Here is a 15,628-nt window from a genome sequence, read left to right as displayed (position 1 = left end):
TATATATATATATATATATATATATATATATATATATATATATATATATATATATATATATATATATATATATATATATATATATATATATATATATATATATATATATATATATATATATATATATATATATATATATATATATATATATATATATATATATATATATATATAATATAAAATATATATATATATATATATATATATATATATATATATATATATATATTGCCGTGAATGCTCAAAATTCGTGAATGTTGACATCCACCGGTTAATGTCCGAAATACCTTCCCCCCCCCCCCCTAGAATTTGAAAAAATAGCACCATTCAGATTTTATTTGGGGTTTAAGCCACGAAAACAATAATTTGGAGATTAACTTCAACACCTGAGGATCTCCCTCCCCCCCCCAAAAAAAAAAACAAAAAAAAAACATATATAAACACAAATCATATCTGTTCCTAATAACATATAGAATGTAAAAACACTATTGAATCAAATTGTTAAAAAGACGATTAATTGTTTTACTACCTCAAATTGTTTTTTCTCTAGAAAAGTAACTTTCCAAGATGATTATTAGATTTTCTACAAAATATATTCATGATATGTACAAACAAAAAGATCGTGATAAAGCTATTCGTTTGTCCTGAGATAAGATAAAATAACATGTCTTTATTTCTGGAGTATAGACAACTAAAAAAAAAAGCAAACTCAAGTTCATTCTGTCTTTAGAAAAAAATTAGTTCAGTGATATCTAGTATCACATAGGAAAATATGATGATAACAATTTTAACATTACAACATAGAAAGTCTTGTATCTATTCATTGTTTGCGTTCCAGGATTAAAAACTGAAGGGATTCATTTTCTTACTTTTTGTCCTGGCATTACGGTTTTAGGGATACATGTAAAGCTTAATTTCTTGTATTTCCTAGCATTTTTGCAGCTCCAGAATATTCTAAACGATGAGACATAGCATTCAGATTTTTTTATTTCTTTCTTTTTTTACTACCTTCTAACTACCTTTTTTACTAACTTTCTTTACTACATTTTTTTATACTGTCTTCTAATCCTGTTACACAAATAGGGTACTCTCAGCTGAATGACAAAAAAACCTTACTCCTAGTTTTAGCCCAAACCCGGTTAGTCAATCAGGTCCCTTTCAAACTCAATCAGATCCCATTTTAATCAGTGAAAACCATAATCTATGTAAATTTGAGTTCATATGGGGCGAGGGTAGGGGATATGCGCAAGACATGAGTAACGAGCAGCACTTATGCATTCCAAAAACGCGGTTGCCAGGGTCCCATATATATATATGGGACGATGTGTAAGGTGAGAGCCTCGTTCAAGTGCACATTTGTCTCAATTGCTGGATTAGGACGACAGTTTTTTTTTTTTTTTTTTTTTTTTTTTTTTTTTTTTTTTTTGCCAAGTAATTACCTCTTAAACATAATATATACATATATATATATATATATATATATATATATATATATATATATATATATATATATATATATATATATATATATATATATATATATATATATATATATATATATATATATATATATATATATATATATATATATATATATATATATATATATATATATATATATATATATATATATATATATATATATATATATATATATATATATATATATATATATATATATATATATATATATATATATATATATATATTTTTTTTTATATATATATATATATATCATATATATATAAATATTATTAGTATTAAAAACTATAAAAATATTTATACTAAATAACAAGTTTGTAATAACACTTAAGAAACATCATAAATATAAGAAACATGATTTCAGGCAATTAAACAGGAAAGGGACCTTTCATCCTCTTCCCTTTTCTTCCAAATTTGGACGCAGTTTTCACGATAAAACATGACTTTACGACAGAAATATTACGGGAGAATATTAATTTCTCGTAGAAAAACACTGAAGTCAAGCTTATCGAGCTTTTTCTTTAAATATGTCTTTGGCCTTACAGATTAATATTAAATATACAGATAAAATTATAAGAGCAGATAAAATTATACAAAATATAAAAATATAGAGCAGATAAAATTATAGAATATATTATATAAAAATAATAATAATAATAAAAATAATAATAATAATAAATAAAAAATAATAAATAATAAAAAATAATAATAATAAAATTATTTAAAAATATAGAGCAGATAAAATTATACACTTGAATTGGAATCAGGATATGAATATCGTCAATATGAATATGATGGAATCAGGATATGAATAAACTAAATTAGTTACCCAAGTCTTCCAAATTTACAATAGTAAGCATATAATGCAAGTTCACCCCAAGAAAATAATTTCGTGTAATATATTGCAGTGTTAATTTATGGCAGGTATATAAGGGAGGAAATATTAAATTCCCAAGAAAAAATTGAAGTCGAGCTCCTTCAGCTTTCTTTCCAAAAACGTGTCTGACCCTACAAATAAATACTAAAATTGGGCAGGCAAAATTATACAATTAACGTGGGATCTGTACATGAGTAAGCTAAATTAGTTACCTGAGTCTTTCAAATTTACTATAGTATAATTCAAATTTATTAAAAAAAAAAATTATTTTTCGTAACGCTTTGCAGCGCTACTTTATGGCAATTATTTTAGGAGTAAATACTAAATTCTCATAAAAGAATTTGAAGTTGAGTTCCACAAGCTTTCTTTCTAAAAATGTGCCTTTGACCTTACAGATTAATATTAAAATTGGTCAGGCAAAATTACATAATTAACGTAAAATCTGGATACGAATAAGCTAAATTAGTTACCTGGGTCTTTCAAATTACCTGAGTTTTCTCAAAGGTGATAGTAAAAATTGGGCAGATAAGATGAAAAATTAATAAGGTATCCAGATAAAATAAGCTCAACGAGTTTCAAATTTAGGAAAGTACAATCTGGTTTTACTAAATTGAAATTTTTTTATATAAATTAAAAGTTTGAAAAAAAACTCCAAATGAAATACGGAATATTTATTTTCCCCAGCAATGCAGTGGGCTAAATTTCTAGTCAAAATCCCAACATATTAGAAAACAAATTAACGTAAATGATATAATTTTTCTCGAGTTTAGGAAAATTTTCATTGATAGTTTTTCTAACAATAGAAGGGGTGTAATTAGTCCCTAGTAAAAAAAGAGGATTGACTAGTCGCAATTTTCAGTTATAAATAAATGCTAAAAATATTCTAGCAAAATATTTTTCTCTAGTGCCCGAAGCCCAATAACTTCTTCTTAATTTTAACTGTTCCTTTTTCATCCTTTGGCAGCTTTACCCTTTGCAAGGATGGGGAGCTTATCAAAATAGGAGAGGAGTCTGATTCCTGTTTGTCACTTTTCTTTCTCAAGGCAAAGTTCAACGGAACACTAGTATTTACTGCATAATAAACATTAGCGTTAGTGGGGAGGGCTATCTCTCCCTTCGGCGTCAGCTGGACCAAACAATAATCTTCTGGAATCCCATTCAAATCATGTTTCAACATTGCAGATCGTATAACCTGTTGAGTTCTATCACTGTTTTTCACTAGAACCCCTTTATAAAGATTTACGCCATCTACTTCATTAGAATTTGTTTCTAAAGACACACGAATAATAAAACACTCATCAATTTTGGCTTGATTATTCATAGATGTTTTAGAGCCACTTTCATTCAGACTAGTACTATTATTGCCACTTGCTAATGAAGACTCGAGAGAAGGAATACTGCTAGTCGAAGAAGACGATGAAAGCCTTGGAAAAAGCTTGTTCTCCGTGGATAAAGTGTCACCATCTGAATGACGAGGACTACTTGACAGACTAGATGCACTGGCTATAGAGGCAGATTTTTTGTGTTTATTCTTTCGCTTTTCAATGCATAGAGAGTTGCGATGAGATTCTATTTGGCAAGACAGATCATAAGCTTCTTTTTCATCTATTACAACTATACTATCAAACCATTTCTGAAAAGTTGCGTCATTTGTGAAATTGTAAGCTTTGGTAGCACCCTGGAGGAGTTTTATCTGAGCCAGTATTTCAAACTCTTTCCTTCTTTTATCGAAATTTATTAGGTTGTCATAAAGAGTATCTTGCATAGCAGTATCAATCATAGTTAGATCGGTGAGAAATGTGCCCAAATAAGGAATAGTACCAAATATAATAGTTGAATTGCTAGCTTGCTTCTGTATAGCTTTCACAATTTGACGATCGTTTTCACCAACAGTTTCAGCAAATTTAGCTGTTCCTTCGCGGACTAATAATTCCCTTTGGGTTATTTGATTATTTTCTTCACTAAAAAGCCTTGCAAGTTCTTCAAACACTTCCACTTTCTCACGTGCAAGAGCTGCCCATACGTTCCTTAACCGAAAAATTGGGTTCGACTGTAATCCCGATATTATTGCTTTAAGCGAGGAAAAATTCTTTAACATTCGTAACTCCTGTGCTACGTCAATCCACTTGGCTATTATTTTTGCACGTTGAGATGGCTTAAGTTCCGTATTCACTAAAATTGTGCTGATCACTCTATATGATATAGCATTGAACTGATCTACAGTAGCTACTACAGAACTAACGTCTTGAGGATTGGTTGATCGGGGACCTCTACTCGATGCTCTACTACCGGAGCGAGACCGGTCTCGATCTCTCCTTGACCAAACTGCACCAAGACATTGATGAGGTACAACCTTTCTAAATAGCTGAGTATCAATGCTGGTTAATTGTTCCGCAATGTGTCTTTCTGGCAGTTCTAGCAGCACTGAGACAGTACTATCACAGTCTGGCAGTTCATTACTTAGGGCTGACGAGCAATTCAGGTTGCTCTCGAACATGATACGATCAAATGAATGCACCCCTAACTCATTCATCTCCTTTTTAAATTTTTCTAGTTTATGCATTACTTTAAGAGTTAGCTCACAATCTGGCATAAAAGACGTACAAAAATCAAGAAGCTCATTTATCAACTCAAAGTGGGGATCATTCTTAAAATCCTCTGGGTAAGAATCAAGCCAAACATGGAGAACGAGACGCAGTGTCTTCTTTGAAGCTTCATATAGGCTATCACCTATGCGTACTCTATCGTTTTCAAGCCTCTCAAACCTTTTGATTATCAGTCTGAGAACCGTTCGTGAACTCGCAAATGTTCGGTAAGTAGCTAAAAATATGTTGACAAATGATGACTCAAGTTCACCTGTCTCGGATGTTAAAGAATCAACTAGCTTTTCGAGAGAGGCAGCCTTGACCAAACGAATGCGCAGCGTCTCCCATTCCAGGTGAGATATGTTATCTTCATTCTAAAAAAAGGAAAAGAAACAGCATAAGAATTCAAATCAGTTCCATAATCTTAAGGATGTTGGAATGCAAGACCTTCGAAAACTTTTGACATTAAATATTTTCTGTTTTTGCCAGAATACTCCTAAATGAGTTAGTGAATTATACAAGCCATTAGTTCTTTCATCTGGCTTGTGGTCAAGGGGAAAGGGGCAATTCACTCTATGAGATGCATTCTCCAATAGCTCAAATTGAAAAAAAAATGACTCTCTTCTTGCAAGCTCAGATATGCTAATAACAAGCTAATGTGAGGCATTTAGCTTTTCACGTAAATTAATTATAGGACTTTAAAACTGACATTAATTTAAAGGAAAAAACATCTTTGTTAATTTACACGCAAAGTGCTAGGCCGGACTATACAACATTGAAGCAACTTAAAGTGATTAGGAAAGTATACTGTCTCTAGTTTCGGGAAAAAGAAAGGAATTAACAATCTAGTTTTAAAAAAAATCTAGAGACTTTAATGATATTTATTCTTTTATCCTATATTTTTTCTATAATTCGAAAGTTTCCTTTGGTATTTCAAATATAGACTCTAAAAATAGCATCCACTCCACATCCACATCCACTCTGTCAGTAATACATCTCCAGTCTTTTGTTCACTTAATTGGATTCATTTACTCCTATTCTGCATAACTTTACCATTTTGTTTGAATTTTAAAGAAGTTAAAGGTTCAAGTTCAAAATCATAATGTCTCAATTAGCCTGAAAAAAACATAATGATGGGAAAGAAAACAAGAAAATTATACATTTTCATTTCATTTTAATTATCCATGGAAAGGTAGGTTCTAAGAAATTATTTACAAAAAGCATGATGTGCCACAGAAAACGGTACTTGAAGGACGATACGGTATGACCAATATCATTTAGGGTTAGTTGATCACTTTCTTGGTGGCGATGATTGTTCGATTTGTAACGTATTAGAAATGCCTCTCGAAAACGGCTCAAATTTTCGACCCACCTTTTGGTTTTCTATGTTTTATGCTCTTAATTTTGTTTTAAGAGAAGAATACTAAACTATGAACAACACTGCACATCTTGGCGAAGCGAGTACATATTTGTGTCAAAGTATTTGCATTTTCATGAGAAGTGGTGCTTAACAGCAATCTCAAGAGAGGGGAATCCTTCCTATACCAAACTTATGTGTAGGTTTCATAATGTGAAAATCGATCAATATGTCAAGTCCGAATAGCTTATTGATTATGTTATTGTAAACAGAAGATTGGCAGGATCGACACAAGATACTAGGGTAAATCGGAGTGCTGTTATTAATGTTAAAAGTAAAGATCACCCTCTAGTAGTGACCTTTAGGACCATATAGTAGAAAGCTGAAATTTACGAAGAATAACTACCTTCGAGGAACTTATGACGTTTGTAGCCTCCAGGATAAAAAATTGAGAAGGGACATTCCAGAAACAGTTGAATACTAAACTGGTGAGTTTAAAATTGGACAATGTAGAAGGTGGAATAAGTTGAGGAAAATAGTTTGTGAAGTAACAGGTGGTGTCTTAGGGAGGAAAGTTACAACCAAGCTTTAAATTTATAAAAGAAGAGACTGGGCTTGTACAAGAAGTATTTGAGTGACAGATCAAATGAAAATAAGAGGAATATAACGAAAGTAGGGAAACCATTAAAACATGAATTAAGGAGGCATGAAGTGGAGGTCATGGATAAAATAACAGAAGATCTAAGAGATGCGGCCAGACGGTATAGTAGAAGAATATTGTATTGGCATGCCAAAAAAACAGAAAGGGAATAGTCAATCTGGGCTAGCCCCAGTTAGACTTAGGAACAGAGCCACAATTAATGATGAGGAAATAGTTAAAGAGAGATGGGCAGAGCATTTTAAATGTACTAAGCTGTGATTGAGTTACAGGAGAGATATAGAAAAGAATGAAAAAGTTAGTGACACTTTGGAGGGAAAGGGGGATTCATTTTGTAAGGAAGAGTTGCTGACAGTCATCGAAGCATTAAAAAATAATAAAGCCCCGGGTGCTGATCGTGTGGTTAATAAGTTTTTTTAAATATGGTGGTTGTGAAGTTAGAGATAAATTACTGAAGATTATGAATATGATTTTGAAAAGGGAGAAGTACCTAGCGAAGTTAGAAAAACTTTACTTAAGCTCCTCAATAAAAAAAAAAGGTGATTGTGGCATTTGCTTAGTTTCTGTAGGAAGCAAATTACATAGTACAATGGTACTTTTTAGACTGAAAATGCTGTTTTGAGAGAAGATCAGTGTGATTTAAGTCCTTATAGTCTTTATAGCTTTATGGGAGTTTTAGGGGGGCAGAGGGGGCACTTGCCCCAGGTGCGGAAATTTTAGGGGTGCAGAATTTCGAATAAATAATCTAACGTTAATAATTTTTTTAGGCGCAGTTAATAAATGAAAATAATTAATTAATACAAAAATTGAGCTTAAAAAACTAAATAATTATTAAAATAGTTAAATTAATAATAATTGAATCATTGAATAATTTAAATAATAAACTGAAAAATGATTAAAAAAATTATTAATTAATTCACAAATTAAAAATAATTTTGTTTATAAATGAAAATTTTGTTCAAATATGGCCTGAAAATTTTGTGAGACAACGGGGGAGGGCTAATCAAGATTATGCCCCGGGCGCAAAAGAGTTAAGAACCGCCACTGTTTATTTAAGGTCCTATCATTGTTTGCCATAGCAGATAAATACATTAAAGTGATTACTGTTATGTGCAAAAATAACAGTGCTGCAGTTAAAGTAAGAAATGAAGTTAGTAGCTCGTTTACTATTGAATCAGGAGTTAAGTGGGATTGCATTGTATCCCGATTTATATGGACCATTTTGATGGACTTTGCCTTATGGAACATGGCAAAGGCTTTAGATAATGTAGTAGATTTAAGCATCCTAGATGAAACTGTTAGCAAAATGAATGATTTTCGGGATATTTTGAGAGCTCAGAGCGCAAGAACAGGCTTGAAAATTAATGTTGAGAAAACTAAACAGCTAAGACTAGGAATAAGTGAAGGTGAAGAGATGATGTGTAACAAGAAAATCAATCACTTGCCTGCTTCACTTGCCTAGGGAAGTTGTGGAGTGACTTACCTATGCCTAGGTAAGTAAGTTGGTGGAATGACTTGTAAGGATGGTGGATGCAGTGAAGGCGTCAAAAGTGGAATAGCCAAGGCTCAGGGTGTATTTTCAGACCAGAATATTGGAATCAACACTGATGACAGGGGTCATCTGATTCTGAAACGTGGGTGCTCCGAAACAAAGAGGAGAATTTATTATATGATATCCAGAAGAATTGTCTATTTGGATTATTTGGGTACCCTTCTGACTGACCGTATTTCAAACAGTAAGCTGTACGAAAAATGTGGTCTAATCACGATATGATTTTTAAAAATGAGCTTATATTAAAAAACAAAGTCTTGCAAAATATCCATGGGAATAACATAAATAAAAAACCCAAAAAATTGGCAGCATCAAAAGCTTACCATAAAATTATGTTGCAAAAATTATAATTAAGTCCGTCTGTAATTTTAAATTTATGATACAGTTACTTTTCTGATCTTAAAGGCTGGCAATTGTATATATATTTATTTTAGTTAGCCTACTTTAGCTCTAAATTTTTTTCATTTATATTTTTTAGCTTTAGATTCTAGTTGTTTCTTTTTTTTTGCCTGTTTTTCTTCTTTTTCTACGCTGAAGACGCCTAGTTCTACACAGGCGAAATATTCGTTTGATTTTTGTTCTCTTCGTTCCCTTTACTGGCCATAGACCTGTTTGTGATTTTCATATTCATTTCTTTGTTTTGTTAAGAAACAGGAAAAATCGCTAACTAACAGGATAACTCCTAAACAGGAGAAAATCGAAAATAATAACTTAAATACATTAATAACTTAAAATCATAACTTAACTAATAACTTAAAAAACATTAACTTACATTCTGGACACTCCTTACAGGTGTGTGGTACTTTATTTTCTTCAGATAAACGGTGTAGACAATATCATCACCTTTCTCTTCGCCCCAAATCCTCCAAGCAGGTAACTAAAAAACAAACCAAATTAGCACTTGAGCCTCAAGCGAGTATTTCTCCATTGCAAAATCAGCTGCCACTCTCAAACCCATAAAGAGCTTAGTATCATTTGCGCTTTACTGAAAACTCATATAACATAAACTTCCCTTTGAAGTTTGAGAAGTAGGCTATTTTGGTCTTTATGTATGTGTTATAATGTTATACGAAGTAAAAGAAGTTCAAAATATATTCAATTGTCACTTATTTATTACAAAAAAGTATGAAAGTATGTTATACTAAGTAAAATCAAAAATAATCCTGGTTTTTAGCGAGAAAAAAAAAGTGCAAAGGCAGTAGTATTGCTCCCCAACACAATATATTTCTTACTTTGAATTTCAACAGGGATGTTTCTTTTTGTTCAATGTGATGTTTCAGTAATTTCAAAGACCTAGTCTTAATAGTTAAAAGGTCTACCCAAGAAGACTATGATTGCATTTACAGACAGTGAAGCGCCAAATTCTCCCGCCTAAGAGAGAAACGTGAAAAGTACTGGCGGTCAAATTGACTGGGAGCAAGCTCAAAAGCATGCAACTTGAAAAGTGAACCGATAATTTCTAATTTGCAGCAAATGGAAGATGTTTTAGTCTACTTCAGATATAAAGGAACAAAGAATTACAAATTACCTTAATCGTCACGCTCGACACAAACATCTAACTAATGAGTAGGACAAGTCTGACGCTTGTACTGCCTACAGGCTCCAGAGGTCTTCCAGTTCCTGTTCATTTATCAAGTCAAGTGGTACCTACTGGAATGTCAGGGGTCACATGAACTATGTAACCATTAGGTTAACGAATTGCCCAAGGCAAGGTTCTAGTTGCTTTAACCAGTTTCTTGCAGATCATCATTAGAAAGGTCTGTTTTCAGGTTTATCCTTCTGTTTGTATAGGTTGTGACAATTAGTGACATATGCATTGATTATAGCACCACTTGACATTCTATAGGACATACATCGACCATCTATGAGTTTTGTGACAGCAACTGAGGCCACTGTGCATATGGTCAAAAGTATGCATGTCAAATTTTGTTTGGTTTTCTAATGATCACTGGTTTCCAAACTGAGCAGCTAACGCTCCCTAATGCATGTTTCACAGAAGAAGGACCGCCTTTCCCTTCTTAGGGGAACACAACACAAAAGTTTTATACCTCTCAAAGCAGAACATGAATGTTCCTTCGCCGCGTCGTTTGGTTGTAACAAGTTCTGGAGTAATCTCTCGTTTGTTCATCTTGATCGCTCACAACAAAGTAAACTCATAAAGCGGTCTTAGTAGTTCGTCTGCGAGTAGCACACTAATAAACCAATTCTACATTGTGACGCAGTGACGCTGCCAGCCAAGGAACGGCATAGTTGCTTCGCACTGTAACTAGCCAGGGACTTGTCTCCAATTATAGCTGCTTTTTCAATATATGGCAGAGTATTACACAGATATTTGGTAGCAACTTCACAAAGTATAATCAGCTTCAATCTTTATTTTGCCGATTTGATTGGTAAATACAATCAGAAGCCACGCACCCCTCGGAAAGAAGGTAGTTTTTCATCTATCATCACATAAGGACCTGGCTTGTAGTTTACTTTGCAGTTGCTGAAAAAATATTTTCCAGAATTGACAAATGGGAGCAAATGAAGGCAGCGGTCTCTCTTTCAACTACGTTGGTGACTAGTTATGCGAAAAAAAAACGAACAAACTCGAAAACCATGTAACTGCCCACTGTAAGAATTGTTTGAATACTAATAGAGAGAATATGTTAATAAATGATGAATCTAAAAGAGGGTGATTCATAAAAGATACGGATAGTAAATAAGTGATTAAAGCAAGAGGATATATTTTCATTCCTAAATTTGCGACGCCAGGTACTTTTAATTATCTAATATGCCACTAGCATGGGCGTAGGGAGGGGGGGGGCAGGGGGGCAGACCTTCAAATTTACATTAGATATGGCTGAAAAAGCAGATGGTTTGGAAAAAGCAGTTGATAAAACTACATCACACTATCGACTGCCCCCCCCTAGACAATATGCTGCCTAATACTGCCTACGCCCATGGCCACTAGTCTTTTATATTGCTCCTTTATGAGGCTGCATATAACTGTTGAATCTTATTTTTAAGGAGTCGAAAGACATTTTTAGGGGGGGGGGGCATATAGAGGCTAAAGATTTTGATTAAAGAGTCACGGATTTTTTCGCTACTGACACAGGAAAGTTATAGGGTGTTAGTTTCATTAATCATGCAAAACTACGAACAAACACCGCCATCCAGTCAATTTGACATTGATTCCTCTTTATCTGTTAAAATAAAGCCCAGATGACAAAGTATGGCATGTCCTCCTTGACTCCTTATGGAACATTAAGCGCAAACAAATTTCCACATACCTGCGACTACTTTTTCCAAGTGAATTTGAGGAAACGGGTGTACGTTCCAGTCAAATCGAGAGGACGGTAGTAATTTAGGGCTGAAGTCTAAAACTCATAGCATAATTTTTACACAGAGCAGTTAATTCAGGGTGTCTAATAATAAAATTATCAAGTTAGAGCAATTTAACAGTTATTCTAAAACATTATTCAGCTATTTATATGAGAAAATATATTCAAATTTATGTTTGAACGAATAGATGTAAAATTTTGGTCACACAAAGCGAATTTTTTCTAAGCGCGGGGGTAGATTCGTAGATAAATTTGAAATCGTCAGCAGATCTTTGTTCTTTAGGTACTTGGCATTAAACGGAAATTTAAAAAATAGTAGGAAACATGGTAAAATATTGATGTTTTAGGACACAGGTCTGATGCCCCCCTATCCTCTGTTCCCGTGCTCTGTTCATATCAAAATTTGTAAGTCCTCAGTCGAAGTCCACGAACCAGCGAAACAACAATCAAAAACTACACTTTTACTTCTAAACAAGACTGTCGAATTAGCAACCTAGACTGTAAGCTCAAGATTCTGATTGTAAGTGGAATAGCATTTCTATGATCTAAACTGACAGAGGAACAGCATCTTGTAAATTCAAGATTATGAACTTACAATCTGGCTAGTCAGTGGAAAAGGCCTCTGAACTAACTGAGACCTCAGCACAAAGAGGCCGCAAACTGTCCAATAAGATTAAATATACATGCAGAACATTTGGATAAAATAATCCCTTACAGACAAGCAGACCCAGCCCAAACTTTGGCAAGGATGAGGAGACTTTGGCTTGAGGGTAGGATGAATACTTTATAAAAAGGAAATGCGTTTTTGCAATGAGTCCTTAAACAGTCACAAGAGGAATTCGGCTTACTGTTTGCAGGCCTATCAGGGCACATTGCGAAGCTCTTTTTATTGTATTCAACAGAAAAAACAAATACCTACAGCTCCAAAATAATGGTAAGTAGAAGCCTGTGTTCAAATATTTTCCAATTTCTGTGTAGCGATGGAATTATCTACTGTGGTTATAAATGTGGCTGTAAAAGAAAGGACTGGGCTTGGTAGCGGTAACAAATATTGACCTCGTCAATATTTAATATAGTACTATAAAACTTTGAACTTACACCTTATAAGTTTTCCGATAGCTCCGCTTTTAGCACCAAAAATTGAGCCATCGAGCCCTGCGCCACAACGATGGGGAGTGAAGGAAATTTATAACCGCGCCCACTCAATTATTGAGAGAAAATAATATGTATAGCCATATAAATGTGACCTCTTTTCTTCGAGCGATATGAAGATCAGTTTCCCTGGGAGCGTCCTTGGATATTTTGCGAACTAATTAACTGCTACTAGGCTAGATACAAACACGCAAAGTGAAATAAACACGGGTAAAAAGCGATAGATTTATTGGGACTTACATATTTAGGTGCACAGCAGTGAGTCACTTCAAACGACAACAATGGTGACAGAGGTACAACAATCAAAGAATTGTTACGGTCGTACGCCGAGTAATTCTGTCAAAGCAGTCCTAATTCTCAAATACGAATACCTTCAAAAAGCACTTTTACCCCACTACCAAACGCAGTTTTTTCGTCCTGCGCTGTAAGGACTGGCTCGCAATTGGCTCACGTGGCCCAGGGATGCGAACCCTCGTCCAATAATACGTCTTAAATATTTTTGATGATTCAAACGTTCACACGGCTCTTATAGTTTAAACTTCCTTAGAAATATTGTGCGTAGCATCTTTTTTGTTACTAATTATCTAAGCAAAATTGAAACCGACTAGCGTCGTTGTTTGACTGAAGCTAGAATGCAATTTCTCTTTTTGCTGATTAAGAATTTAGACTCTTGGAGGTGGTATTTGAACTCAATTAGGGGACGTTTAATTTCTGTCAGAATCATCTTTAGAAGGAAAGAATCTTTGTATTTTAAATATATCGCATTTTGCTCACGGTACATATTACCCGTCCCATTAATTAATGACGTCCCGTCATTATGACTTGCTTGCCTTTTGAAATGTTCGCATTTTATTAACTATTTCTTCTACATAATTATTTTATATTTATGTTATGGCTCAATCAGGAGTGCTAAAAATTTTCTCTATTACTTTTCTTATTTTATTCTACATCCCTATCTAAAATTCGTCTACCGGACTAAGATTATTCATGGTTCTAGGCTAACTACTATACTAAAGATTTTTTTTTCTTTGAATTCACTTTTTAAAAGGCTTTTTTTGCTGTTTATATGGCACACTACTTTGTATATACGCTACATTAATTGAATAGCTCGACAACGCTACACATAACTCTATCTGGACGTCTAACACTACATACAAAAACGATTTAAAACACACAATATTGGGTTTACCGTATTCACTGGTAAAATTGAAACACTTTCCCTGGGGATGTTTTGCTACGCAACGTTAATGATCGGATATTGGGATTTTTGAGTTATCAAAGTTATTAAGAAGTAACATATGTAAATTCACACCTATTTCAGTACCTTCGAGTCTTTTTAGCGTACTCAATCCTTCTGTTATAAATTATTTTTCTTCACTCTTTTTGTCTTGTCTAAGTCTTTAAAGCACTTACGTTATAGTTTCTTCATGGGACAGTTCAAGCATGATTGTGTTCACACGACAAGATTTCTCTGATTTTCAACTGGGAAATGATGCTTCCAATTACAGGTGTGGGAATATTCTATCAGAATATTCCATCAGAATATTCTATCAGAATATTTCCGTTTTTTTAAAAAAACGCAAATAAGAAAGTAATAGATTTATTGAGACTTGCATTTAAGTATACAGCAGTGTACGAATATAGATATAACTTCAATTCAATCGTACAGACAGAATGAATTTTCCTCAATGATCTCTATATTCATAAAGATAACCAAAAACACTTTTTCACTAAGACATAATACGGGTTTTGCTTCTGAACAATAACAACTATTTCACGGTTGGTCCAACTCCACTTGGATTACCCCCCCCCCCACCTTCTTCTTATGCTGACAAAATTAGATTATTATGATGTCTGATGGTCCAATAATTTTTCACAATATTTTGATCTTTAAACCCTCACATTCCTCTGAGAACTTCAAACTTCGTTTAACACAAATGTCCCGCAATTTTTGTCAAGTACATTTCCTGAAATTCAAATCCCTCTCGTTTCTGATTTCAATAGAGCACGCTTGCTTTGTACTGCAAATCAAAGACCTTTTGAAATTTGTCGAGAATACTTGGGAAACGCTCATGTCTCTTTTGTTTTGAAAAACAAAGTGTATGAATTTCTACAAAGTACAGTAAAGTGTGCTTGAAATATGCGAATATTAATCATCTTTTTTACTTTGTGTTTTAAAGGGATATCTTATTGTGAATAAATGCGGTTTTTCTTTCCCTGTTATAAATTTAGACGAAAATTTGGAATGGGATTTAAACGCAATGAAGGGGAGTTTAACTTATCTCAAAAGTATTTTCAGAAGAAGATAAGTTTCTTATATTTTAAGTTATTTTATTTTCTTCTCACGGTACATCTGGAAATAAAAGAAGAAACGAAAAACTTACCACTTCAATCTCTCCAGCAGTCATAATTCTTGATTTGGCTACATGAGCTTGAGTAAGGTATGTTTAGCTAGTAATTTTGAATTGGTGGTTAGCATTTCATGATTAACATCTTATAGCTGGACTTGTAGCTGGATTTTGCTACCTAAAAATATAACATTAAAGTTGGAGTACTAATTTCTTTCTCTTATTTAGTTGTTTATTTATTTTTGGCAATATCTAACATCGTTACCTGAATGCTGTAATGTAAATAAGAGTCTA

General features: G+C 33.3%; 1 protein-coding gene across 2 annotated transcripts in view; it reads right to left on the bottom strand.

The window, feature by feature from the left end:
• Positions 1-1,824: 1,824 nt before the first annotated feature.
• The window catches only part of Rgl (Ral guanine nucleotide dissociation stimulator-like), a 62,552-nt gene continuing 48,748 nt past the window's right edge, over positions 1,825-15,628 (bottom strand). For both annotated transcript variants that reach the window (XM_089094138.1, XM_089094137.1), the window contains exons 2-4: positions 15,371-15,512; positions 9,284-9,388; positions 1,825-5,318 (exon numbers count right to left, since the gene is read on the bottom strand). In XM_089094138.1, the coding sequence (XP_088950264.1) occupies positions 3,261-5,318; positions 9,284-9,388; positions 15,371-15,394 (2,187 nt within the window). In that variant the 5' untranslated portion in view covers positions 15,395-15,512 and the 3' untranslated portion in view covers positions 1,825-3,260. The remainder of the gene's footprint in view (positions 5,319-9,283; positions 9,389-15,370; positions 15,513-15,628) is intronic.

Source organism: Artemia sp. Qi Xiang Cuo, chromosome 9, assembly GCF_049724085.1.
Source record: "Artemia sp. Qi Xiang Cuo chromosome 9, ASM4972408v1, whole genome shotgun sequence".
In the NCBI taxonomy this organism is placed as follows: domain Eukaryota; kingdom Metazoa; phylum Arthropoda; class Branchiopoda; order Anostraca; family Artemiidae; genus Artemia; species Artemia sp. Qi Xiang Cuo.
The sequence above is the reverse complement of the archived record's forward strand: the minus strand, read 5'-3'. Positions and strand labels throughout refer to the sequence as shown.